This window comes from Dendropsophus ebraccatus, chromosome 5, assembly GCF_027789765.1.
Source record: "Dendropsophus ebraccatus isolate aDenEbr1 chromosome 5, aDenEbr1.pat, whole genome shotgun sequence".
In the NCBI taxonomy this organism is placed as follows: domain Eukaryota; kingdom Metazoa; phylum Chordata; class Amphibia; order Anura; family Hylidae; genus Dendropsophus; species Dendropsophus ebraccatus.
The window spans coordinates 104473724-104500819 of NC_091458.1; the positions used below are offsets into that span (position 1 = coordinate 104473724).

The 27096-nt window shown below is 46.3% G+C and overlaps 1 protein-coding gene across 2 annotated transcripts in view; it reads right to left on the reverse strand.

Moving 5' to 3' along the window:
• Nucleotides 1–14006: 14006 nt before the first annotated feature.
• Nucleotides 14007–27096, reverse strand: part of REV1 (REV1 DNA directed polymerase) — a 45406-nt gene continuing 32316 nt past the window's right edge. For both annotated transcript variants that reach the window (XM_069970881.1, XM_069970880.1), the window contains exons 13-23: nucleotides 26306–26526; nucleotides 24998–25170; nucleotides 22034–22136; nucleotides 21552–21711; nucleotides 20244–20446; nucleotides 19796–20026; nucleotides 17667–17763; nucleotides 17210–17430; nucleotides 16961–17108; nucleotides 16431–16533; nucleotides 14007–14391 (exon numbers count right to left, since the gene is read on the reverse strand). In XM_069970881.1, the coding sequence (XP_069826982.1) occupies nucleotides 14280–14391; nucleotides 16431–16533; nucleotides 16961–17108; nucleotides 17210–17430; nucleotides 17667–17763; nucleotides 19796–20026; nucleotides 20244–20446; nucleotides 21552–21711; nucleotides 22034–22136; nucleotides 24998–25170; nucleotides 26306–26526 (1772 nt within the window). In that variant the 3' untranslated portion in view covers nucleotides 14007–14279. The remainder of the gene's footprint in view (nucleotides 14392–16430; nucleotides 16534–16960; nucleotides 17109–17209; nucleotides 17431–17666; nucleotides 17764–19795; nucleotides 20027–20243; nucleotides 20447–21551; nucleotides 21712–22033; nucleotides 22137–24997; nucleotides 25171–26305; nucleotides 26527–27096) is intronic.

Consider the following 27096-nt stretch of genomic DNA (forward strand, 5'->3'; position numbering starts at 1 on the left):
TTCGTAGTCTTTGTCATTTTATGTACTTAGTGTTTTATTTCCTTTACATCTTCACAGTTAAATGGTTTTATATAGTAAGACTATAGTTAAAGTTGTAAGTTTCCATACACTTAAGTTAAAGTCATGAAAAATATTTCTTTGTCCACAAATTCCCCTTTAACAGACTATATAGAGTTAAAGAAATGTGTTTAGGCTATCTACTTTGTACCTAACAAATACAATTCTCCCACTAACTGTTTTCAAATCATTTCACTTACAATTTATTATATAAAAAAAAAATCATGTGGGTAGAGATTTACATACACCGGGCTGATTGCCATTTAAATTTTGGGTTTGGTAAAAGACCACTGATATCAGGGAGACCAGCTAAAGACTACACTGTAGGCTGCTAGTAAAAGCACTCAAAACAGTGAAAACCTAGGTGCATTGCCCCCTGGGAAATACAAATATGCAAAAATATTCTGTGGACCCTCATTCAAGAGTCTCAAAACATGGGACTAGCCAGATGTCCCTCCCGAGAAGGACCTAGCCAGGGGGTGGCTTCATAAGGACACCACTAAGTTTTTTTTTTTTTTGTTAGAAAAATCACCACCAAAAAGTCTTGCAGTTTTCATTTCGGCCTCTAGGCTAGAAAAGTAGGCTGAGACTTCCTGTTCTGTACAGATAATTTGTTAACAGTGCCCTCCTTATCAACACAGACATGGTGGCACCTGTCGCTGTTCTCCTAACAGATTTCTTTTAACCAGTAAAGGAAATCTAGGTAATACATTCTCTTGAAGGTTCATCTGTTAGAACCATGATGTGCAAGTCTAAACACTGTAGCACTAGGCAGCCATCTAACTTCAAGAAGGAGACTTAGGGGGGCAACGCCGGACTTATAAATGCCCCCGCAGCTCCGGCGCTACGGGGATTTATGTAGAGGCGGACTGCCTCTACATAAATCCCGTGCGCCGGTGCGCACCGCCGAATACCTACGCCAGCTGAGGACTGGAGTAGGTTTTTGGCGTACATTTGGGCGGAACGGATGGTAAATCGCGTGGACTCTGAGTCCGTGCCCTCCGTTCCGCCCACTACACGCCCCCTTTCCGCCCCCCTGGCGTACTCGGCGGAAAGTGCACATTTGAGAATATTTTATTCGCAGATCGGCCATTTGCGTATAAAAAAATACGCAAATCAGCACTTTCCGACGAAAATCATCCGTTCGCCGGATGATACATGTGGCCCTTAGAGTTCTATCTTTGAGGGGTGAAGAAACATAGAATTATTTGTATTTTCTACACCAGCACCAAATAGCCTTGTGAATCTTGGAGAACACTTGTACAAAAGTATTTATATCATCTGGTCCAGAAAGGCCCCTCACTAAGGAAGAGGCTGATGCTCTAAAACACTATTTAAAAAAAAATTACAACATTTTGAAGGGGTTGTCTTTTTCTTTCAAGTTAACTGTTGTCAGAGAGTTATATAGATTTGTAATTTACTTCTAATAAAAAATCTCAAATCTTCCAGTATCTTATTAGCGGCTGTATGTCCTGCAGGAAATGTTTTATTTTCATTCAGACACAGTGCTCTCTGCTGACATCTGTCCGAAACAGGAACGGTCCAGAAACGGTGAATTATACTCACCGATAATTTTCTTTCTACGAAGTCTCCATGACAGCACGCCTGAGACTGCCTCCTCCTGATCAGGGACAGGAAAAACACCAGAGAGGTTAAAAACCCCACCCCTTCCTCCAAACACCAGTGTATTTTAAAGAAGAACACCGAGAAGGAAGACGTGAATTATATTATTTAATGAAAACCTTAACCAAGTGAATAGGGTGGGATGTTAGGGTGCTGTCGTGGAGACTTCGTAGAAAGAAAATTATCGGTGAGTATAATTCACCGTTTCCCCCCTTGTCTCCACGACAGCACACCTGAGATCTAACAGAGAAACACCTAGGGTGGGACAACAGCACTAAGGACTTTACGTCCAAAGGCCGTGTCATCAGCAGAAGAGATATCTAGACGATAATGCTTAGAAAAAGTGTGCAAACTCATCCAGGTAGCTGCCTTACAGATTTGCTCAACTGAAGCTGAAGCCTTTTCTGCCCAAGAGGTGGACATAGCCCGGGTAGAGTGGGCCCTAACTGAAACAGGGGGGATCTGTTTCATGACACTATAGGCTTCAGATATAGCGAGGCGAATCCATCGGGAGATGGAGCTCTTAGATGCTTTTTTTTTCTCCTTGTTCACCCCCGCAAATTGGACAAAGAGATTCTTATCTATCCTCCAAGACTTGGTAGCATCTATGTACTGCAGTACTGCCCTTCTAACATCCAAGTTATGAAAAGACCTTTCTTTTTCATTTTTTGGTTTAGGGCAGAAGGAGGGGACCACAATATCCTGGGACCTGTGAAATGATGTCACTACTTTAGGTAAAAAGTTAGGGTCTAATTTAAAGACTAGTTTGTCCTCCATAATTCTCAGGAAGGGTTCCTGAATGCTGAGGGCCTGGAGTTCGCTTACTCTACGTGCCGACGTAATAGCTACCAGAAATATAGCTTTTAAGGTAACTTGTCTGATTGAAATGGAATCTATTGGTTCAAAGGGGGGGGGCTAGATAGACCAGATAGAACCGTATTGAGATTCCATGGTGGATGAAGATTCCTGATTCTGGGTCTTATGCGTTCTGTCGCCTTCAGAAATCTAGTTACCCAGGAGATATCACACAGTTTAGAGTCGTATAGGGCACTTAGAGCAGATACTTGCACTTTTAGGGTACTTGGGGCATGACCCAGATCCAGGCCTGATTGGAGGAAGTCCAGAATGAGCGGGATATCTGGAGAGTCCAGGGAGAATTTTGGACCACACCAGGAAGAATATTTTTTCCAGATTTTCAAATATATCTTCGTGGTAGAGACCTTGCGACTGAGGAGAAGGGTATCAATAACCTTTGGTGAGAATCCCTTCCTTTTCAGTATGGATTTCTTAGTATCCATGCAGATAGGTGAATCCTTTGGACTGAGGGATGATGCATCGGGCCTTGCATGAGAAGGTCTTGCCTTTCTGGAAACATTATGGGATCCTCTATCGCCAGGCTTTTTCGCAGAGGATACCACACTCTTTTTGGCCAAGCTGGTACTATCAGTATTAGCGTGGTCTTTTGAGTCCTGAATTTTGCTAGTACTCGGGATATTAGTGGAATCGGAGGGAATGCGTATAGAAGTCCCTGCGGCCACTGCTGATTTAACGCATCTATCCCTGCTGGAGAGTCCCTTGGATTGAGGGAGTAGAACTTTTTTACCTTTGCATTTTTCTTCGTTGCAAATAGGTCGAGTATCGGTACTCCCCATTTCTCCTTTATTAAGTCGAAGGCCCAAGGGGCTAGGGACCATTCCCCTGGGTCTATGGTCTGACGACTTAGAAAGTCCGCCTCTAGGTTCCAAGACCCCTTCAGGTGAACCGCTTTGAGGGATATTAGGTTTTTTCTGCCCACTCGAATATTCTCCGTGCTAGATCCTGGAGTGGACTGTGACGAGCTCCTCCTTGATGCTGGATGAATGCCACTGCCGTCACATTGTCGGAATGTATCAGAACATGATGTCTTTTTGTGAGATGCTCTGATGCTTTTAGTGCCTTCCATACTGCCATTAGCTCCCTGAAGTTTGAGGATCTTTTTTGAATCGCCTGGCTCCATGTTCCTTGAAGCGACAGACCTGGAAGATGAGCCCCCCATCCTGTCGCACTTGCGTCGGTCGTTATCTCGACTAGGTTGGGTTGATGCCAGTATACTCCCTTCTCTAGATTTTCCTTTAGAAGCCACCAATGAAGAGACAACTTTGTCTTTTGGAAGAAAGATTGTTTTGTCGAGGGACGTTTGTTTCTTGTCCCACTTGGACAGAATGAACTTCTGGAGTGGCCTTGAGTGGAACTGGGCCCATGCCACCGACTGTATGCAGGATGTCAGGTGACCCAGAACTGACATGGCTAGACGTATCCGGCAAGCTCTTTGACATACAAACTTTCTTATGAGAGTCTGAAGATTTGATTGTTTCTCTGCTGGCAGGAAGGACATCTGGAGACGGGAGTTTAGTAGGGTTCCCAGGAAGACTTTTTTGTGATTGGGAGTTAAATTTGATTTTTCCATATTCAGGATCCACCCCAGAGATTAAAGAAGTTGTAGGGTTCTGTGGAGGTGGGTCTGTAGGACAGACTTCGAGTCGGCAATCACCAGAATGTCGTCTAGGTATGGGATGATTACAATCGCTTCCTCTGAGAATCGCCATCACTTCTATCATGACTTTGGTCTCTCCTCTGCTCCCAGAATCTTCTCCAAACGGTACACACACACAAACTGGTAATGAAAAATCTGTTTGTTGACCTTTATTGCAAACCTGAGATACTGTTGGGATGTCGGATGTATGGGTAGATGGTAGTAGGCATCCTTTAAATCTATAGTTGCCATGACAGCACCCTTCTTTATTATTTGTGATGCTGTTTTCACTGTTTCCATTTTGAATTTCCTGTAGGTCACGAATCTGTTCAGTGGCTTTAGATTGATGATCGTGTGTGATTTTCCATTTGGTTTTTGGATTGAGAACAGGCGGGAATAGTGACCCTGACCTATCTGATCCTTTATAACGGGACAGATGGCGCCTAGTTGGATAAGCTCTTGAACACCCTCCAGTATCTGACGGCCCTGAGTTGTTACCACAAAACGGGGGGGGGGGGGGAGGGGGGGTGGGGTGTGAGTTGAACTCTATTATATAACCCTGGTTGATTATCTGGGTTATTCCAAGTGTTTGGGATTAGAGCACTCCATGTAGGGCCGAAGTGACGAAGTCTCCCCCCCACCCGTATGGCGTCATTGTTTGGTAGTGGATTTATCTTGGTTGGGGTTAAAGATTAAATTTTTTCCCCTACCCCCCTTATTGTAGGACTAGCGACCTGTTTTACTCTTAGTCTTTTGGGACTGGTCTGATCGTGATTGGCCACGAAAGGAAGATTTATTAGGTTTGGGCTTATCTGTAGAAAGCACCTTCTTTCTATCCCCCGCCTTTTCTAGGATTTTGTCTAAGTCTGGACCAAAGACAAACTGACCGTGAAACGGGAGTGAACACAACTTATTTTTTTGAAGCCATGTCTTCAGTCCAGGATTTCAGCCATACAACTCTTCTAGCAGAGTTGGCCAGAGCCGAAGCTCTGGCCGACATCTTAACTACTTCTGCTGAAGCATCCGCCAGAAAACGAGTGGCCATTTTAAGTACTGGTAGCGACTCTAATATTTTATCTCTTAAGAGTTTTGCCCTGGAGATGTATTTCTAGCTGGTCCAGCCATACGATTAGGGTTCTGGCTACACAAGTAGATGCAACATTTGGCCTTAGCATAGTTGTTACTACTTCCCAAGTCATTTTTAGGAGACTCTCAGCTTTGCGATCCATGAAATCCCGGAGCTGGGTAGCATCCTCGAATGGAATAGAGGTGTTTTTTGCAACCTTAGCCACTGGAATATCAATCATTGGTACTGTATCCCAATCTGTATTGTCCTTTTCTTCAAAGTGGTAACGTCTTTTTAACCCTTTGGGAAGGACTGAGCTTTTTTCTGGCTTAGCCCACTTGGATTTAATCATAGCATGGATATTTTCATGTACTGGGAAGGCAATAGGCTTACTGGAGGCAAGACCACCAAATATTTGGTCTTAAATAGTTTTAGGCTTCTCCTCCTCAGTAATATTGAGGGTAGCTCTAATTGCTTTGATTAATTCCTGAGTGTCCTCTGGACTAAATAAATATTTCCTGGGGACACTAGAATCCTCCCCCATACACTCCCCTTCTTCCACATCACAGATAGGATTGTCATGGTCAGAGTTATACACATCTATGGCGAGATTAATTTCTTCATCCTCAGAATCAGAAATAATAGTTTTCCCACGTTTCCTTTTAGGAGGAGTGGAATGTCTTGTGGCAGATGAATCTGGATTAGAAGCAAGTGCCGAACGAATCTCATTGCGATTCAATGTCTTTATATCTTGCATTAAGCTTGGAGATTCATTTGTAATAACTGAGGCAGAGCATCTGCTACACAGAGGATTATTGCCCACAGGATCCGAATCTGTACCACATACTGCACACTTCCTTAGAGAAACATTAGTTTTTTGTGCATTTTCATCCCTGTCATCCTACAAAAATAGGAGAAGGATGAGCATATATAACATTGTTTATCAGCAGTAAGGCTTGCTGAGGCCATACTCACGATTCGGACGGGTGATTCCCTGTCAGCTGAAGTGGCAGGAGAACTCATCTTGCTGCCTAGCTGCTGCAGGAGGGAGACCCAGCACAAGCGGTGTATAGGGGCTCCTAGTGCTGTGAGATAGACAGCTTCTCTTCCACAGTGTGGCAGGAGCCTGAATCTACCTGAACAGCACACTTGCTGGTTTGAATTTGGCGCCAGATAAGCGCCCTGCGTCACGTGATCACGCCCCCGGCTCCGTCCCTAGCACCAGGCGTCTTCGGCTTTATCAGAACGCCTACTCCGGATGCCATAGCCTGTGCGGGCGTCTCCTGGATCTAGCCTGAGGCCGTCCGCAGGGGACACAAAATTAGCTGGAGAGCTGCGATTCAGTTCCCGAGCGAGCGGTGGGCCAGCCAGGGGAAGGATAGCGCTCTCGCCCGATCCCCACCACCGTAAGTTTTAAACCACCGCCAGGACCCCACAGAGCCCTAGCACCTCTCTGACTCCTGCTCCTGAAAGGGACAGGAAAAACACTGGTGTTTGGAGGAAGGGGTGGGGTTTTTAACCTCTCCGGTGTTTTTCCTGTCCCTGATCAGGAGGAGGCAGTCTCAGGTGTACTGTCGTGGAGACAAGGGGGGAAAAGAGGTTTTCTATGGGGATCTTCATGAATAGATGAGAAGTACAGGGACACTAGACAATACGCAGCGATCTCGCGCTTTATAGCGCAAGATCACTGAGCATTGATGGAGTGGTGGGCAAAGGATCAGGCTACCCTATCCCACCGCTCTGCATGACGAGTAGTTTTTTTTTTTTTTAAAGAGCCGGCGAGACAGTGAAGGAAAGGTGAATAAATTAAAACCACAGCCACAAAATTAATTATATTTACAAATAATAAACATTTAAATTAGGAATAATAGAAAAAAAAGAGGATTTTTTTGTACTCTCCGTAAAATCCCTTTCTTGTGGCTTCATTGGGGGACACAGCACCAGTGGGTATAGGCTACTGCCACTAGGAGGCGACACTAGACAGAAGAAGAAGTGACTCCGCCTGGCAGGCTATACCCTTCCTACAGGCACCAGGCTAACTCAGTTTAGTCACAAGCAGTAGAAAGTAGTAACAAAAACAGGCAAAAAAACAGGCTGGTCCCGGGAACGAAAACCCCAAGAACAGAACAAGCACCGGGAGCACAACATCAAACAGGGTGGGAGCTGTGTCCCCCAATGAAGCCACAAGAAAGGGATTTTACGGTGAGTACAAAAAAATCCTCTTTTCTTGTGCCTGTCATTGGGGGACACAGCAACAGTGGGACGTACAAAAGCAGTCCCAGAGGGTGGGGAAAGAAGATTACAATCCCCATGCGGCCAGCCTAACGCACGGCGGCCTGCAGAACCTTGCGGCCCAGACTGGCATCAGAGGAAGCCAGGATATGGACCTGATAAAACTTTGAAAAAGTGTGAACTGAAGACCAGGTGGCGGCCTTGCAGACCTGGGACACTGAGGCCTGATGGCGAACCGCCCAAGAGGCCCCCACAGCTCGAGTAGAATGAGCGGTGACCCGAAAAGGAGGAGCCCTGCCATGAACGCGGTAGGCCTCTGCGATGGCTGCCCTGATCCAACGCCCAATGGTGGTCTTGGAAGCCGCCAGCCCCTTGCGCGGACCCGACGGGACCACGAACAAGAAATCCGATCGGCGGAAGGAAGCAGTGATGGACAAGTAGATCCGTATGGCCCGGACAAGGTCCAAACAATGCAGGGACCGTTCCCTAGGATGGGAGGGCGCAGGGCAAAAAGAGGGGAGAATGATGTCCTCATTAAGGTGGAATGCAGACACGACCTTTGGCAGGAAGGAAGGAAGAGGACGAAGCACCACCTTGTCCTTGTGAAGGACCAGATAAGGGGAGCGACAAGAGAGCGCTGCCAGTTCAGACACCCTACGGATGGAGATATCGCCACCAGGAAGGCGACTTTCCAAGAAAGGAAACAAAGAGACACCTCCCAAAGAGGCTCAAAGGGAGGACCTTGTAGAACCTCGAGGACTAAATTAATGTCCCAGGGCTCTAAAGGCTGACGAAAAGGAGGGGCCAAATGGACCACCCCCTGAAGAAAGGGCGGAAATCTGCGAACGCAAGGTGGAGGCCTTTATCCAGCCCGGATTGTAAAAAGGAAAGAACACACACCAAGGGGTGAAAATTATTCTGTTTGCACCAAGAAAAGAAGGCCTTCCACACGCGATGGTAGATCCGAGCTGACTGAGGCTTACGGGCCTTAAGCATGGTTTGGATGACTGGTTCCGAGAACCCACAAAACCTCAATACCGCGGCTTCAACAGCCACGCCGTTAAACTCAGCTGAGGTAAATTGGGGTGGAATATTGGCCCTTGTGAAAGGAGGTCGGCCCGCAGGGGCGGCCAGTGTGGAGCGACGAGAATGGCGGTGTGCCTTGATGCGCTTCAGGACTCGTGGGAGAATGGGCAGAGGAGGAAAGGCGTAAACCAGGGAGAACTGCTCCCATGGGGTCACAAAGGCGTCGACCGCAAACGCGCAAGGATCCCGGGCTCGAGTCACATAGATGGGGAGTTAGTGGTTCAGCCTGGAGGCGAAGAGATCCACTTCTGGGAATCCCCACCACCAGCAGATTTGAAGAAACACCTCGGGATGTAGAGCCCATTCGCCCTGATCCAGTCTTTCGCGGCTGAGATAGTCCGCCGCCCAATTGTCCACCCCGGGAATGTGGACTGCCGAGAGAGCTGGAACAAACCGCTCCGCCCAATGGAGAATGCGAGCAGCATCGGTCATGACCGAGCGGCTCCTGGTGCCGCCTTGACGGTTCAGATAAGCAACGGCGGTGACATTGTCGGTCTGAACACGGACCGGGTAACCCCTCAGGAGATCGGTCCACTGAGACAGGGCGAGAAAGATGGCCCGGAGCTCCAGGATATTGATGTGAAGCCGAGCCTCCATCGGCGACCAAGAGCCCTGAGCTGTGTGGCTCCCGAAGACAGCCCCCCACCCGGACAGGCTGGCATCCGTAGAGACGACCAGCCAATTGAGGGGGAGGAACGAGCGGCCGAGGAGGACCACCGGAGACGTCAACCACCAAAGAAGCTCCCTGCGAACAGCAGGGGATAGGAGGATCTTCTTGTGGAGAGACAGAGGGGACCTGTCCCACTCAGACAGAATCGCCCGCTGCAGAGGGCGCGAATGAAAATGAGCAAAGGGGATCGCCTCGAAAGAGGAGACCATCTTGCCCAGGACTCGCATGCAAAGGCGAATCGAAAAGGGGGCGCCTGAGCGGAGCAGAGAGACCGCCGAGCGCAGGGAGGCAACTTTGTTGGGAGGAAGGAGGACGCGGGCCGTCTCGGTGTTGAATAGCATCCCGAGAAACTCCATAGAGCGGGAGGGAAGTAGGGAAGATTTTTGGTAATTGATCACACAACCGAAATTGGTCAAAAGATCGAGTGTGATCTGGAGGCTGGACAAAGTGTCCTGTTTGGAGCAGCCCTTTACCAAGAGGTCGTCCAGGTATGGCAGGACAGCCACCCCCTTTGACCGAAGCAGAGCCATCAAAGGTGCAAGGATCTTGGTAAAGACCCGAGGCGCCGTGGCAAGCCCGAAGGGCAGGGCAACAAACTGGAAATGTCCAGAACAGACGGCGAAACGTAGGAAACGTTGATGACTGGCTGTGATGGGAACATGCAGATAGGCGTCGCGGATGTCTATAGATGCAAGAAATTCGGCCTGCTGTAGAGACGCGACCACCGACCGCAAGGATTCCATGCGGAACTGCCGAAGGCGAACAAACCTGTTCAGCCGTTTCAAATCCAGGATAGGACGGACTGAGCCGTCCTTTTTGGGGACTGTGAACAGATTGGAATAGAATCCCCGGAAGTGCTCGGAGGGAGGAACTGGGACCACAACTCCTTGAGCTAGGAGATTCTGAACCGCCCAAAAAAGCTCGGAAAGCCGTGCCGAAGAGCGTGGAAGATTTGATGGAAAAAAGCGAGGAGGTGGAATGCACACAAACTCGATTTTGTACCCTGAGGACACCACCTCCCGAGCCCACACATCGGACACATGGGCGAGCCATATCTTGAAGGAGAGCAGACGACCCCCTACTTGAGGGAGAGACCTGAGTGGGGAAGGACCCTCAGGAAGAAGACTTGGGTGCAGGACCCTTAGAAGGGCGAGAACGGGGCTGCCAGGAGGGGCGGGGTTTGAAGGAGGGCTTCCTAGAAGGAGCTGGAGGCGTATCCTTAGCAGGGCGACGACGTGCCGGAGGCTCAAAGGAGCTGGAACGCCTGGGAGGCTGAGGGCGCCGGGATCGGTTTTGAGGAAGCAAGGAGCTCTTCCCCCCCGTAGCGTCCGAGATTATTTTATCCAGCCACTCCCCAAAAAGTCTGTTTCCTGCAAAGGGAAGAGAAGTCAAAGCCTTCTTGGAGGCGGCGTCAGCTGACCAGCATTTTAACCAGACAGAGCGTCGGATGGCTACAGAGTATGCCAGGGCCCGTGCAGACAAACGAGCCGCTTCCTGAGAAGCGTCGCACAAGTATTTGGACGCATGTAGAATCTGTGAGGCCAGAGACAGGAGATCCTCACGCGGGGTGTCCAGGGAGAGGTCATGGAATAACTGCCTGGCCCAAGAGGAACAAGCCTTGCTGACCCAGGATGCAGCAAAGGTAGGACGTAGGGCCGAACCAGCTGCAACAAAGACAGACTTCGAAAAAGCGTCGATTTTCTTGTCCACCGGGTCAGTGAGTGAAGCACCATCTGCCAGAGGCAGAGTAGTTGACTTGGAAAGTCGAGAAACCGGAGGATCCACAGATGGGGGCACTGTCCATGTAGTGACCAAGTCAGGGAAGAAGGGAAACAAAGCCTCGGCACGCTTAGAGGATGGAATCCGCCGGTCAGGGTGATTCCACTCCTTGGCTAGGAGATCCTCAAAATCCTTATGGCTGGGAAAAACCAACGGCTGTCACTTATGGCGACGGAAGGAAACCTCACTCTTGGAGGTAGAAGAGGACTCTTCCTCAATATGTAAGGTGCCTCGCACTGCACGGATCAAGGCTTGCACTGCAGAGGCCAGCTGCTCCTCCCTGTCAGACTCTGAAGCAGAGTCAGAGGGGTCCCCCGAGGTGGCGGAGAGGGGTCGCTGGGAAGCGGAACCGCCTGCAGTGGATCTGGGAGGAGAAAGGTCTGAGGAACACCAAGAGGGCGACCGTGAGACAGTCTAGGTCTCTTATGAGACCGTCCTCTGGAAGGGGAGTCAGGAGATACCCTGGAGGGTCCTGCTGCTGGAGGCGCCTGGGAGGGCAACCGCTCAATGGCACGGATCATGACCTGCGACAGCTTAGAGAGGTCACCGATCGCCTGGGACAGGGATCTAGCCCACTCAGGAGAGGCTACATCTGAACCTGGAGGGGGGGCCTCCTGGGAAGTGGCACCAGGGTTAAGGCATAGCAGGCAGAGGGAACCAGGCTGACCACAGGGGAATTTCTTATTGCAACAAGCACACGCAAAGTGTGTCGCCACAGCCGCGGGAGCGAGCTGCCTAGGGGGGTCGTCCCGGGGACCAGACATAGTAGCTAGGGCTGTTAGCCTGGGGAGTGGAATATCACCCACTGGGTGAGCCTACCAGACCCTGGAGCTGCACTGGATGTTGGAGCTGAGGCACGCTGGAACTGCTGCACTGGAAGCTGTAGCTGGTGCACGCTGGAATAGCTGCACTGGATCCTAGACTGCTGCTGTGCACAGGGAGCTGAGGCTGCTGTACTGGCAGACAGTGATAACAGCAGGTGGCCACGAGCTGAAGCTGCTGCCGGCAAGAGGAGGAGGAAGGGAGGGGGCACAGGAAGAAAAGGTGGGGGCTACAGAGTAGCCAATAGGAGAAAGGGCTGTGGCGGGAAGAGCCAAAAAACGGGCGGGCGCCCCGCCCCCAGTGACGTCACTAGCGTGCGCCGACGTGGCCTGGCTCCGGCAGAAGCCGGGGCCTAAATTTGTGGGGCAGGCCGGCGGTAGTGAGACGGCGGAGCGCCAAAAAAAACGACCGCCGGAGGCAAAAGGAGGAGAGGAGCCCAGCAACCCCCCAGCTGTCCCCTATGAAGCCGCTGCGTGCTGCAGTGGCTCCGTGGGAACAAAAAGAGGTGGGCATCATCCCAGCTAGGAGGGTGATGAGAAGAGGGAGCAGGAGGCAAGCTGTCCAGCTAGGACAGGGGAGGGAGGGCTGTGCTGCAGGGAAGTGTGCCCTGTGGCAATGGGGACTAGGGAGAGCAGGGAAGAGGCTACTGGTTGGCCCTAGCCAGGATGACCCCCCCCCCCCCCCCCCCAAGGACAGGACTACTCACCTTTCCGGCGTCTTCGGGTGCTCGCAGGGTCACCCCCTCGGTAACCTCGCACCTGGGTGGGGTAACGGCATCCTGCCGCAGGGAGCTGACAATGGGGGACGGGTGACCGGCGCATGGGAAGTGAAAACTTCCAGTGCACCCTCAGTGGGAGGCTACGTCTGGTGTGGCAGCCCACGCCGACGGTCCCCCTGATAACCTAGGAAAGAAGAAAAAGAAATAAAACTAAAATAATAAAGAGGTGCGTGGCACCTGTGTCTACCTCCTACGGACACTAGACTAAAACTGAGTTAGCCTGGTGCCTGTAGGAGGGGTATAGCCTGCCAGGAGGAGTCACTTCTTCTTCTGTCTAGTGTCGCCTCCTAGTGGCAGTGGCCTATACCCACTGGTGCTGTGTCCACCAATGACAGGCACAAGAAAAGCCTGTGATTGGTTCTCTTTAAGGCTTTATTTCCGGACGTTGTCCATAGACTTGAATGCAATTTTTCATTTAAATCAACGGTCGTTGTTAATATGTAGTTGGGACATGGTCTAAAGGTGTTATTCAGGCTTAGAAAAAACATTGCCACTTAAAGCGTAACTGTCATTTCAGGGTAATTTTTCTGAAAACATTAAATATCAATAGTACAAGCGATTTTAAGAAACTCTGTAATAGGTTTTATGTACTAAAAAAGTTTCCTTCTGTACAGAAAAAGCAATCTCCCAGCCTCCCCCCTCACATCAAATGAAGCAGGATTTCTGTGTCCATTATGTGGCTATGGAGAGGGGAGGGGCTGTTAGGAGTGACTGAGCACGGAGCAGTCCTGCACAGCACAACACCCTACAATCTTCTCTCAGTAAATTCATAGATAAGCACTGACCTTTCTGACCCCAGAATCCTGCGGTTTAGGTGCCCAGACAGTCTACAAACAGCTGACCTTCATGTCACCTCTTCCTGCTCCCTCATCTCCCCTAGCCCCTCCCCCCTCCATAAGGATAGAATGGAGAGAGCAGAACCCGTCTTCACTGGCTTCTCTGTAATGAAGACGTGTTTGCCTGATAATGCACAGATAAGAAGTCAGGGGGGGAGGCTGGGAGATTGCTTCTTGAGTACAGAAGGAGGCTTTTTTGGCTGATGAAACCTATTACAGAGTTTCTTAAAATCGCTTATACTACTGATTTCTGCAATAAAAAAAAAAAAACATGACAGTTACGCTTTAAAGCACCTCTCCTGTTCTCAGTTCGGGTGTGGCTTCATGGTTGTGCTTTTTCTAATCCTTATAAAAAGGTAAACTATCACTTTGGTGCCCTGGCAACACACTTCAGAGCGACAATAAAAAAAATAAAATAAAAAGCATGTGTTTCCGCTATTGCAGCCTTGGACAATTACAATAGAGGTATGGATAGTCTCACTGGTTAAATAGCTATGCAGCCAGGTAAGTTGATATTTATACATTTTGAAGTAATTAACAAGAAGTATTGAACTTTTCTTTATTAAACACTTGTGAACACTTCACTGTAAAAATCCATAAAACTCTTATAAACAAACAATTTGTAAATAGCCTATACTACAATAAAAGAATCTGTGACACATATTTACATGCAATACTGACAAATTTGGCACTTTATGAAGAAAATGTACAAAATTTATTAAATGAAATTTAAAATGATTAAGCTTTAAAATCATGCAGATATCCACAAGCACTTTTATGACCCAGATAGCTGGGGATGTAGTTCTTCTCATTGCCTTTTACACTACTTTCAGTGTGCTTCCATAAGTCTGCTGTAAAACAACCTGAACATTGTCCAGAATGAAGTCAAATGCCATGTTCCACACAGATTCTACAGACTGCTGCATTAACCTGGAGAAGAGGAAACATTGAACATTATAGCCGATACTTAATATTGTGCTATGACAACCCTTGCACTGTAACATACTTAAAGGGGTTATCCAGCGTGGGGGGACCGGGGAGGAGGTGGCTGAAATAAAAGACGTCCACTTACCTCCACGGTTCCAGCGGCGGGTCCCGCATGACGGCGCTCTTGTTCCCGGCCGCTTCCAGGTGTCTGACGCCGCCTGAGACACTTCGTCTCGGGGGCCGCTCAGCCACTCATTGAAGGAGGCGGGATCCGAGTGGACTTCAAACGGATCCCGCCTCCTTCACTGAGTGGCTGAGCGGCCCTGAGACGTAGCGTCACGGGCGGCGTCAGACACCTGGAAGCGGCTGGGCACCGGAGCGCCGTGATGCGGGACCCGCCGCTGGAACCGGGGAGGTAAGTGGACGTCTTTTATTTCAGCCACCTCCTCCCTGGTCCCCTTCAAAAAAGTGCCCCCCACGCTGGAGCACCCCTTTAACTTCTTAAAAAGGAACCAATCAGCCCAATTGGGCTGACTTGGTTTCCTGCAGTATTGTATAAAGCTTCAGTGCAGAATATGGCACGTATCGTCCGTGGTGGCTGTAGCAGCTGCTTTATACTCGAGAAAATGAAGTTTAAACCCTTCAAGAGTTCTTTGATGCACAAAAGTCCGGGTCAAATTAATGCAATCTTCCTCCCCACCTTCTAAGATCCATAGCGCTTTTATTTTTTCACCTACAAGGCTTGTTGTGGTGTCATTTTCTGCGCCACAATCTCTAGTTTTTATTAATATATTGGTGCAGCAGAAAAATTTTGATTAGTCTATTTATTTTTAATAAAATCAGCAATCCTGGTGCGTTTTTTTTTTCTGATTACCATGAGGAACAATAATGTTATATTTTAATAGATCGGACAATTCCGCACACTACGATATGTAATATGTTTATTTATATTTTTACAATGGGCAAGGGGGTATTTTAAACTTTTATTTTGGGGGGGGGGGTTAATACTTAAACTTTATTACACTATTTTTTTAACATTTATTTACTGTAAAATATGCAATTATTAGATAGCATAGATCAGTGTTATCGGTGATCTATGTATAGAGCCTGCCTGAGAGCAGACTCTACACATGGATTGCGGATCAGATAGGACGGAGGTAAGTAGCTCTCTCCCTGTCAATCATCTCTGCCAAGTGCGCTGACAGGGAGACAGCAGTGACTAGACATGGGCAAGGATCCCCCAGATGACTACCAAGTGTCTCCCTGCCCTATCTAGCTAGCAGTGCTAGCCTTGGGGAACCTAAGGTGCAGATGACAGATTAATCTCTGTATCTTTTATAAAATAGATGGAGTTGCTGCAAAGGAACTGTCAGAAAACTAATAACTTCTTATGTTTATCTATTCAAAGGATATAACTAGTTATGCTTTATAGAAGTGATTGGGCTAGAGCATCATGGTTGTTTCTAGAGGCGGGAGCGGGCCGGGTGGCACCCCCCCCAGACCTCACTTCGCTCCCCCCGGCCGCCACATCACCTGCTCCGTCTGCCCACAGGCCCCCGGACCACGCTCAGCCGAGCGCTGCTCACCTGTCAGCCGGCTGCCACCCCCTCACACATCATCTCCCTCCAGCAGGCGCAGTGACCTCATATCACGGCGTCTGCTGGAGGGAGAAGATGTTTGCGTTGGCCTGCTCCTCGCAGGCTGGAGGAGTAGAGGAGACAGGGACCCACTGTACATATTAAGGCGAGTATAATGGGTTGTGTGTGTGTGGCAATGCGGGGGTTCTGCACCTCAGAACAAAGAAGACGTCACCTGTGAGTCACTGAATGACTTTTTGTTGCCCCAAGTTGAAAAGGGTTGAATAACACGGCTCTATACCATAATACACACAATAGTTCTCCCTAGTAACAACCGCACCCCCCATCACATTAATTTTTGTACTTGAGTGACTCTCTCCTTCCCCTTCATTAAAATAGACCAGAATGAGGAAGCCACCACTGTAGCTGATTTCCCATGTTATGATAAATTAAAAAAAAAGTCACCTTTTCATGTATTTTATAACCAGGTCCAATTTCTCCAAATCTTTTTCTTCAATTAAATCGGTGCAGTACTTCACTACTTGCAGTATATCTTCTTCCATAGGATCTGGTGAGAAATATAAGAGACATTACTATGATGATTATGCTATGCCCCATTGTTGGTATAACTTCCAGTACTATTAGAATCCCAAAATAAAATTTTTAATGATATTTGTAATTTTGCTGACCAATAATTCCAAGGCATAAAACATAAAAACATTTAATATTAAAGGAAAATTTGTAAAAATTGTAAGCCTTTGTGGACAGGGTTCTTTTTTAAAGGCTGGGAAAAGGAGAGTAGAAGCTTCTTATACGGTAACAGTAGCAGCAAGGTGGATTTTCAGATTGCTTTTGAAACTCTAACAAAAACACATCAGACACTCTCCCACCATCCACAGTGTGTGGGAGACATTTTAGAGATGATTTGAGGACAAAGACTAGAGATGACAGCAATGGGTATATAGTAATAAGGAGAAGCCTCCTGAAACGCATACCAGAAATAGTTGTTATCCACTCTCTCAGCAAGGTTTTCACATCACTAAATTCAATGGCACCTGCCAGATTAGGAGCTTTCAGTCTGTAAGAATTGCACCCTTCAGTCACAGATCCTTGGACAGTTGATGTTGAGGGACCTCTTTCAACCTAAACACATAAGTAAATGCTATAGGAAACTGTAATTTTAAAATAAACACCAATAAAGTCTCACACATAGATCTACATTATTTGCATTATCCAGATTATACCTGAGACTGCCCTGGAGGTATGGCTTCTTGTTTGAGGGAGTCATCCTTTTTTAGCTTCTGAGGACTCCCATTTGCTGCAAAGTTTTTAGCAGGGCTACTAAAAAGTTTGTTTTTTAAAGGACTTTGCATCTTTTTTGTAGGACTGACTTGATTCTTCTTTTTACTCCTTTTCTTTGCTTTTAGTGTGGGCTTTTTGAGCTGCAGCAAAGGATTTTTGGAAACTGCAAAAGATGAATTAAAGGGGAAAAAAAGAAATGTTGATGTAGAATGGCTCGTAACTAAACAATCCCATCAATGTGGGCAAAATCAGCCTCATGAAGCTATATAATAATGATAATAATAATAACAACAGTGACAGTATCAATAAAGCATGCTTCTATGAATACTGGGAAGGGCTTCTTCAAATGATTTTACAAATTTCAAGTTGTGTCTTTGGCAAACACTCATTTTGCCTTACCCATTGTCGCTTCAGAATGCTTGTTTCTTTGACCATAAGCAGCTTTTAACTCCTCCTGGAGATCAGCAGGCAGAGCTGCAAATACTTCTGGATCCACCTAAAATAACATGAACTGATGTATATAAAGTGATCTTACAGATCAGATTTTATACAGAATTTTTTTTTTTTTTAGAGGGAATAAGATCAATTCTATTGTACCCAGGGACTCCCTTCCCATTTATTATACTGTGAAGAATTTATGTTAACCTTATCACTGTATAAAATTTGACAACTCTTCCTTGATTTCCTACCCCCCCGATATGCCATAATCTAAGACAGACATTTACTATTGTTGCACCCTGACGTATGTCATGAAGAAGGTGCAGATACGCCCCTTCTCCCTGGCATACACCTGCTGTATCTCACGCTCACCCGATGGGCAGGAAGTGGGGGGAAGAAAAGTGGGGAGGAGGCATGGCCTCCTCCTGTGCCCGATCAATCATGACTAAGGTGCAAACCATGTAAGCTTTATCCTGAGAGTGACTCAGGTAATACCCAGTTTTACCTATTGGTTAAAATATAACTTTTAATGTACAGTTAAAAAAGTAAGGAAAAAGGAAGAAATCACCTTAGTGTGCAGTTTTAAAATATTGCTGCCTCTAGTACCTCTATACAATGGTGTCACGGCCGTGACTTCGAGAAAGCCGGAGTGTCCGGCGAAACATGTCAGTTACACGGACATAATTTTAATTATTGCACCTCTAAAATTGGCAATGGCTCCCTGTATTTAGACTACTAGGACTAGATGGTCGAGCGTATATACAAATCGCTCAGGGTACAGCAGTACACTGCTGTTTCAGTGCACCCCTGCCCGGCGGGGCTCAGAGTATAGCTCCGACAGTATAGGAGCATACGGGGGTTGCACGTATCACACTACATACCCCGGCTGGGGAAGTGTGCAAGTCTAATAAATACCGAAGACCAACCATTAACATTGACCGTGTCGGCTGACACCACTGTATAGAGGTACTAGAGGCAGCAATATTTTAAAACTGCACACTAAGGTGATTTCTTCCTTTTTCCTTACTTTTTTAACTGTACATTAAAAGTTATATTTTAACCAATAGGCAAAACTGGGTATTACCTGAGTCACTCTCAGGATAGAGCTTACAGTATAATTGTACCCCCTATTAGGTTGGGATCGATTGCCTAAGGCGCAAATCATGGCGGAAATCTACACCTGCTCAGAAGCAGGTGTAGATTTCTGCACCCACTGTACAGCAGGCGCAGGTCAGGCCTTATTCACCAAGACATCCTATAACAGGCTCTAATATATAAAGTCTACATGCAAGTAAAGTACTTAAACCAAAACAAGAAAACAAATGCAAGACCAAGATATTGAAAAAAATATTATCTTTTATTCAATATAATAAAAAAACAAACTTTACTAAAATACATGTAGTGTGAGCTGGAGCAAATACAAATCCCCAACACAGGGTGGATAGAAGTAGATTACATTGCATAATGTGACAAATCATATAATGAATAACTGCTGTCAGGTAACCTACATACTGGGCACTGGGCATGCCACAGACAGAAATAGTAATACAAAAGTAAATACCATGAAAAGTTGTTACATATTACCCATATAGCATGTCCTTAGTATATTTGTGCAGCTCACCAAACACCCTGAGTGGTGAGGTGGACAAATATACTAAGGACATGCTATATGGGTAACATGTAACAACTTTTGATGGTATTTACTTTTGATTATCCACTGTGAGTCTGAGGGTCCATTTACACGAAAAGATTATCTGACAGATTATCTGCCAAAGATTTAAAGCCAAAGCCAGGAATGGATTTGGAAAGAGGAGAAATCTCAGGCTTTCCTTTGTTACCTGATCTCTGTTTATAGTCTGTTCCTGGCTTTGGCTTGAAATCTTTGGCAGATAATCTGTCAGATAATCTTTCTGTGTAAATGGCCCCTTATTCACTAACAGCTGCATGCCTCTTAATGAATCTGGTGAGGCCTAATTCAAGAATGGAGTACTTGTTTGCCGGTCTTCATAAATGTCCACCTAAATCTTCAATTTAAATCACAGTCATGTTGCCAAGAATAATTACACAGTACATAAAGACTATGGTCTTACCTGTGAAAAAGCTGGAAGGGCAATGACATTAATTCCAGAATCTTCTGCTTGGTCAGAAAGTGGTGGTAACTGTAGAAGGACGGTTGCTACTGGTTGTTCTTGCAACCCAATAATATTACAACCATTTTCTTTTTTGCCTTCACTTATGGACATTTTCTGCTGAAGGGCGAATGTCTGCTCCACTTGTTCCCTTATATCAGGAGGCAGTGCGTCTAAGACAGATGGGTCAACCTGCAATACAACATTTCTATCACGTTTACGTATATCCTTAATGCATCTCAGCACCATGTACTTCTTGAAAAGGTATTCCTATTTTGTCAAAAAGATTTACAAATTATATAACATAGCTAATAAAAAAAAACAACAACTTATTGGCTTGCAAAGGCTTGTGGTCAGTGGTTATAATTATACAGCAGGGCTGCATTGCTGATGCCCTGCCATAACTTACTTGTGAAGGTGATGGAACTTCAATTGTGAAGTTAACTCTTGATTTCATGCTGATTGGGGAATGAAATCCATTTTTCCTTCCAGGAGATTCTGCTTTGCTAGTGCTTGGCTCCTGACTAGAAGTGAGATTCTTGTGGCTAGTTGAGACTGAAGAACATGTGTCTGAGGCTGATGAAATTTCAACATCAAAAGCAGCAACAATGACTGTGGAAGAAAACCGAAAATCAGAGAACTGCAAAAAAAACACTATTGGCCCTGCCTCCTTGACACTGTTTATGGCCAGAATAAAGACTTTTTTGTGAAAATAAAAACACAGACAGAGAAAACAAAGATATGTTCTGAATGCTTTTATGATATCTATCCAGAAGTGCCATTGGCTCAGTAGGCAGTCAGGGGGTGACAGGTTCCCTTTATATAATAATGACTAAGGGCTTTATTCCACGGGGCGATTATCGTTCGGATATAAGCGATAGTCGTTCCGTGTTAACGATTAAACGACGATCGAGAAATCATTGATCGCTTAATAAGACCTGGACCTATTTTTATTGTTGCTCATTCGTACATCGTTCGCAAGTCGTTCGGTGTAATAAAACATTGTTCGGTCGTTCTTTGGTCGTTATTCTATTATTTTTTATTCATTAATAAGATAGTAGTGGATTGACGGATACCACTAAATAGCTTAAATATAGGAAATATAAATTCTCTTCTTGCAAACACCCTGTACATCTGGTTGTGTATCTGACACGGTAGTAAAGGCCCTTTTCACAATGTCTCGACTGCACAGGAATCTAACCTAGGAAAAAAACATTTGGAGAAGGTCCCAAACACCCCGTATATAGAGACTACCATGCTCTGCACGCTATTAATCCGCCAACCGCTTGCTGGAAAACTATAATTTATAATAGGATATATTGCGTGTGAACATTCATAATACATTGCGTACGAATATAAAAAGAAAAATACGCCCACCGGAGGCAGAGAGAATGAGAAAAAAAATGACTCGCCCCACCTAATTGAACGATAATCTGTTGTAATTCCGTGGAATCACTCTGAAGCGAACGATCATTGAGTTCAGGACGACCGCAAGAATGACTAGAATTAGAGACCATCATTCTGTTGGATTGTGTGAATGATCTCAAGATGCTCTCTAAAGCAGTCGTTTGAGATCGTTTATCGTTAACGATTATCCGAGCGATAATCGTCCCGTGGAATAGGGCCCTAACTTCCTTGTTTTTTAGAGCATACATTTATTCTTTTACCAATACCACATACATACAAAATCTAATCTGGTAACCATCAGTAAGATTACCTCTCTTGCCATCTTCTTCCACGGCTGACTTAGTCTTTCTTTTATCTTGAAACATATCAATTAGTGAGCGGGAACCTCCAGGCAATAGACCGGATCTTGATGCCAAGGAACCACCGTTCGGTACATGTGTGTGAAGCAACTGGTGCATCTGCAGTCCAACCTTATAAGTATAAGAAGTTGTAATTCTTAAACCCTCTGGGCTACTATATAGGCTAGACATGAACTATTAATGTGATCAAATAAGTTGTATTAACAGTAAGGGTATGTTCACACTGAGCAAAATCAGCAGAATCCCGTCTGCCTCAGTTTTAAACAGTGTGTATGGGAGGGCTTGCGCGCCTCCGCTCAAAGAATTGACATGTCAATTCTTTGAGTGGAGAGATTTTGCTCAGTGTGAACATACCCTAAGGTAGTATTGTAACTGTACATACGCAATATTTGATAAAGAGGGAAGAATTAACACTTGTTATTCAGTGACTCACCCCTCTCATGTCGGCAACATTTAGGTTCATTGACTGAAACAGTTTTAAAGTTTCTCTGCCAATCACTTTGGCATTATCTGTGGCTTGCTCCAGAGTCACTGACCTATGTAACCAAAAAACAAAGTGTGAGTAGAAGCCACTTTTAAATGCACTTAAAAAGGCAATAGAAATGTATTAGCATTAAAAAAAAAAGGTTAAAGCTACCTGATAATTGCTTGTAATAGCTATGTCATTGTTCATTCTCAGCTTTAATGTATGTTCCTTTTATTATAGACACAAGCCAAAAAGACAGAAATGGCTGCACATCGCACCCATGGCTGACACGAAAGCTTATTCAGCTATATTTAAAACCAACATCAGAAGTTAGTATATAATTTGGCCAAACCATATTGCCTCATGTACCACGTGCAGGTCTTCTGATACACGAGTCCCTAACTAAAAAACATCACTGTGTCGGTCAGCGACCACAATCCCCGCAAGACGTGCGCAAGCAGAGAAGGGGGGCCACGGAATGGCCCTGCAACCCCATTGTCACAGGACCAGACCCTAAAGGGCCCCCCCGAACCCTGCAGGCGCCACCGGCGGAAAAAGTGGATGCCAAGCAACACAAGTCTGCAGCAGCTATGGTGAGCGCAATACCTTATCCAGACTTGTGCTGTTTGGGGGCGACCTTCTCCGCCGGAGGTGCTGGCCGGGTTCTGGTGTGGTGTTTTTGGGTCTGGTCCTGTGGCATGGGAGTCGCAGGGCTGTCCCATGGCCCCCGTTCCCTGACTGTGCACGCCTGCGGGGTTCGTGGCCACTGACTGGCACGGTGTGGACTTAGTGTAGGGACCCATGTGTATCAGATACCTGCACGATGGTAAATGGGGCAGTATGGCTTGATCAATCCATACACAAAATTCTGATGTGTTTTTTATTTAGCCTAGGGGCACTAGTATCAGCCATAGGTGTGAGGTGCAGCGCTTTTTCTTCCCTGAACCGCATTTTGTTTCTCTCTTTTCTCCGTGTTTTGCACTCCTCCTGGTGAGACCCACATGACCGCAATTAGCAGGAGACACCTGAGTGCACATGGTTTTAATCCCTCCTGTCTTTTCCCATTCTGTCTGCAGCAGCTATGGTGAGCGCAATACCTCATCCAGACTTGTGCTGTTTGGGGGCGACCTTCTCCGCCGGGGGTGCTGGCCGGGTTCTGGTGTGGTGTTTTTGGGTCTGGTCCTGTGGCATGGGGGTCGCAGGGCCGTCCCATGGCCCCCGTTCCCTGACTGTGCACGCCTGCGGGGTTGGTGGCCACTGACTGGCACGGTGTGGACTTAGTGTAGGGACCCATGTGTATCAGATACCTGCACGATGGTACATGGGGCAGTATGGCTTGATCAATTCATACACAAAATTCTGATGTGTTTTTTATTTAGCCTAGGGGCACTAGTATCAGCCATAGGTGTGAGGTGCAGGACTCTTTTTCTTCCCTGAACCGCCTTTTATTATAGAGCACCAAAACCAGTGGGGAGAACAACATTGTCTTAAAACAGTACATGCCCTGGCATATTTGTAGAAGTAACTATTCTACGGGCATTGTAACTATGCAGCTGGTGCATTTTTACGTTTAGTTCCATGTGCATGTTATTATTTTCCTGTCTAAAATATTATCTGCAGAGTGGAATGTCAGCAAACTGCACCACAGTGTACCAAAAGATGATCGGCAGTACTTGGACGATTATCAGCAAATAAACTTTTAGTGTAATGGTTCATGTTTAAAGGCAACGATCAGCCAACATGCATGATGACAGCTGATCGTTGTATTTAAGCATGAAGCAAAAATCACGATCCAGATATCAACGGTCTTGGCTGTTGCTCCATGTAATAGGAGCAGCGGGAGCAGATCCCCACTCTTTTCTATGGCAAGATCATCTTGACAGATCCTCCCGCAGCTCCCCGGGGCACGCCAGAACACCCCCCCATCCACCCTCCGCTCCTAAAAAAGGAGCGAGTGTTGACCTCACAGGTCGTCATTTGCTCCTAAATATCGGGCCATCTAATTCGGCCCTTACAGGCCATTGATGCTCTACTGGGAATTTCCCAGAATTCAAAAGTTCACAACAATATGCCTCTCAATAATCGGCTAGCACTGAGAACAACTGTCTGCAGATGGGTACTCTTTCCTTTTGGAAAGATATTTGGCTTGGCATTTAGTCATGTTTGAACTCCTAGTTGAGTGAAACAATGACTTAAAGGGAGAAAGCTACTTTGCATATCTTTTCTTCCTAGCATTCACAGTGGAGCATGAAGAGCCTGTAAGGGCCCTATTCCACAGTAACGATAATCGGATGGATCGGCGCCATTTGGCCCGATTCGGCCGATTATCGTTCGGTGAAATAGAGAGAACGATCAGCCGATGATTGTGTCATCGGCTGATCGTTCATTTAGGGCCAGACTTAAAATCATCGTTCCCCCACCGCGCATCGCTACGGTTGAATAGCGGTGCGTGGCGGGCGACCAACGATTTGAGAAGCATCATCATCATACATTACCTGGCTGCAGGGCTTCTCCTCTGCGCTGTATCTTCTGAATGGCGGGTCAGCTGGCGGATCGCTCAGCCAATCACAGGCCGGGACCGCCGCGGCCTGTGATTGGCTGAGTGTGGCCTGTTAGCTGACCGGCCAATCAGAAGATAGAGCGTGGGGGACCCGGGGGGGAGACGGAGCGGAGGACAAGCCCTGCAGCCAGGTAATGTATTGCTGCAAGGACATCGGTAACGATGTCCTTGCAGCCCTCGCTCAACGATCATCGGGCCGTGGAATAGGCCCAGTAAACGATCGGCGATCTAGCAGATCTCCGCTCGTTTACATCATTGATCGGGCCCTCCTCGGCCTGTGAAATAGGACCCTTAGTCTCCATGCGTCTTTAGGACGCTCCCCTCAATGAGAATTAGTATGCCATTGCTCCTCTGTAAATTTGTACACTTACCTTGCAATGTTGTCACATATTCCATGGCCACCAAATTTTGCAGGTTCTATAGGGGCCCCAGCTTTACGCACCATAATCTTCAGTGTGAGTTTCTTGCCTTTCATTTTAGCGGATTCTAGCCGCCTCTGGATTTCTTCTGAAAGGTTGATCAAAAAGGCTTCGGCTTCACTGTTCTGCGAACATCAATTGTGTTCCACATAAAAAAAATCAGATGAAAAAGGAAAACCATTGAAACAGCTTGACCAGATGTTCTAATTTTTAGCCTTATATGTTATGATACTATATTGGTACACAGCATTAAAAGTATGTGAGCATCCCATAGGGGCAGCAAATCACTGGCCACAGGCGAGTAATGTTTGTGATCCAAATTATTTTATGATTTATTTTAGTAGATAGAATGGTTATAATGAATAATCAATATACAGGGGTACCTTAGTTCTCAAACTTAATTGGTTCAGGAAGGCAGTTTGAGAACCGAGCAGTGTTTTCCCATATAAATGTGTTTAATTGGTTCCAGCACTGTCCAATAATTACCTACAATACTCAATACTACAATATATTTATTACATTGAAAAGTACAGAGCAACAGAGCAGCACTATTCTGTACAGGACATTATATACAAGAAACATTCAACAAAACCACCAATTATAGTACAGTAGTCACTAACGCATTACTCATCTTTTACTGCATAGAGTCCCCCACATCCCAGCACTGTAACAGATGGGAGATGGCGAAGCACTGACTGTACTACTGTACTGTATATGCACTCCAGCAATCTTATACAGTACACGATGGGAGATGGTTGTGCACTGACTGTACTACTACTGTACTGTATATGCACTCCAGCAATCTTATACCAGGTACAACCCATGTTCCACGTTCGCAAAAGCGTTCAGATACTGAGCAAAATTTGAATTCTGAACATTACTTTCAGGTAAATTTTCTGCGGTATTGCTGTACTTCAAGACTGGGTGCCAAAAAAGTGTTTGAGAACTGAGCAAGAGTTTGAGAACCAAAGCAAGCTTTACTTGGGAATACTGTTTGATTTCCAAGCAGTTTGAGAACCGAGGTACAACTGTATATAAATATTTATATATATATATATATATATATATATATATATATATATATATATATATATATATATATATATATATACACACACACACACACACTTCATTAGATGGAAGAATTTTAAAAATATGCTTAGTAGTCCATAGTAAATACTATGTTTTGGCTTCTCACACCTTAGCTATACGGCCATTCCCGAACATAAAAGGATTGTAACATATGATAACAGACTGTACCTTTGTAAACCTGATTCCATAGTTGATTTCGGCAGACACAGATTTGCGCTCTCTCTCTTTTCTAATAGGCCGGTCATCTAAGCCTCTGCAAAATCTGTACAACATTTGGCCTGTTTTGGGGCCAAACTCTTTCTGGAGTTTTGACATTGTAAGATTTTGGAGATCTCCACATGTTTTCACATTCAAAGATGACAATTTATGTTCCATAGACCTGCCAACCCCTAGATGTAACAGACCAAGAAAAGAATAGTTTTATTGGGCAAGCATGTGACACTAATATTTTGAATGGAAAGTCTATAACGAAACCACTTTCTCACATAAGTACAGCATATTTCATATTATCACATTTATTAATACGATCTTGTGAGCTTGTTACTTATTCTGTTAACTTAAAGGAGACCTGTCACCCCCCGTGCCGGAGTGACAGGCTCCCAAAGCCCCCGTTACAGCCCCCTATACTCACCTGATCCCGCCGGGTCCCACTTCCTGATCCGGTCGGGTCACAGAGATATGAGCGCCCGAAGCCCGGCGCGCGCGCTCACAGGAGAGTCCGACGCTCATAGAGAATGAATGGGGAGTCCGATGCTCCGTCATTCTCTATGGGCATCGGACTCTCCTGTGAGCGCGCGATGAGGTGTGTATAGGGGAATCTAATGGGGGGTCGGGAGCCTGTCACCCCGGCACCGGGGGTGACAGGTCCTCTTTAAAGTGACTGTACCACCAGGCCCAGGCTGAAGCACTGGAGGCGGGCCGACCCACCCCCAGTCGGAAGAAACCCCAGCCCCTCCATG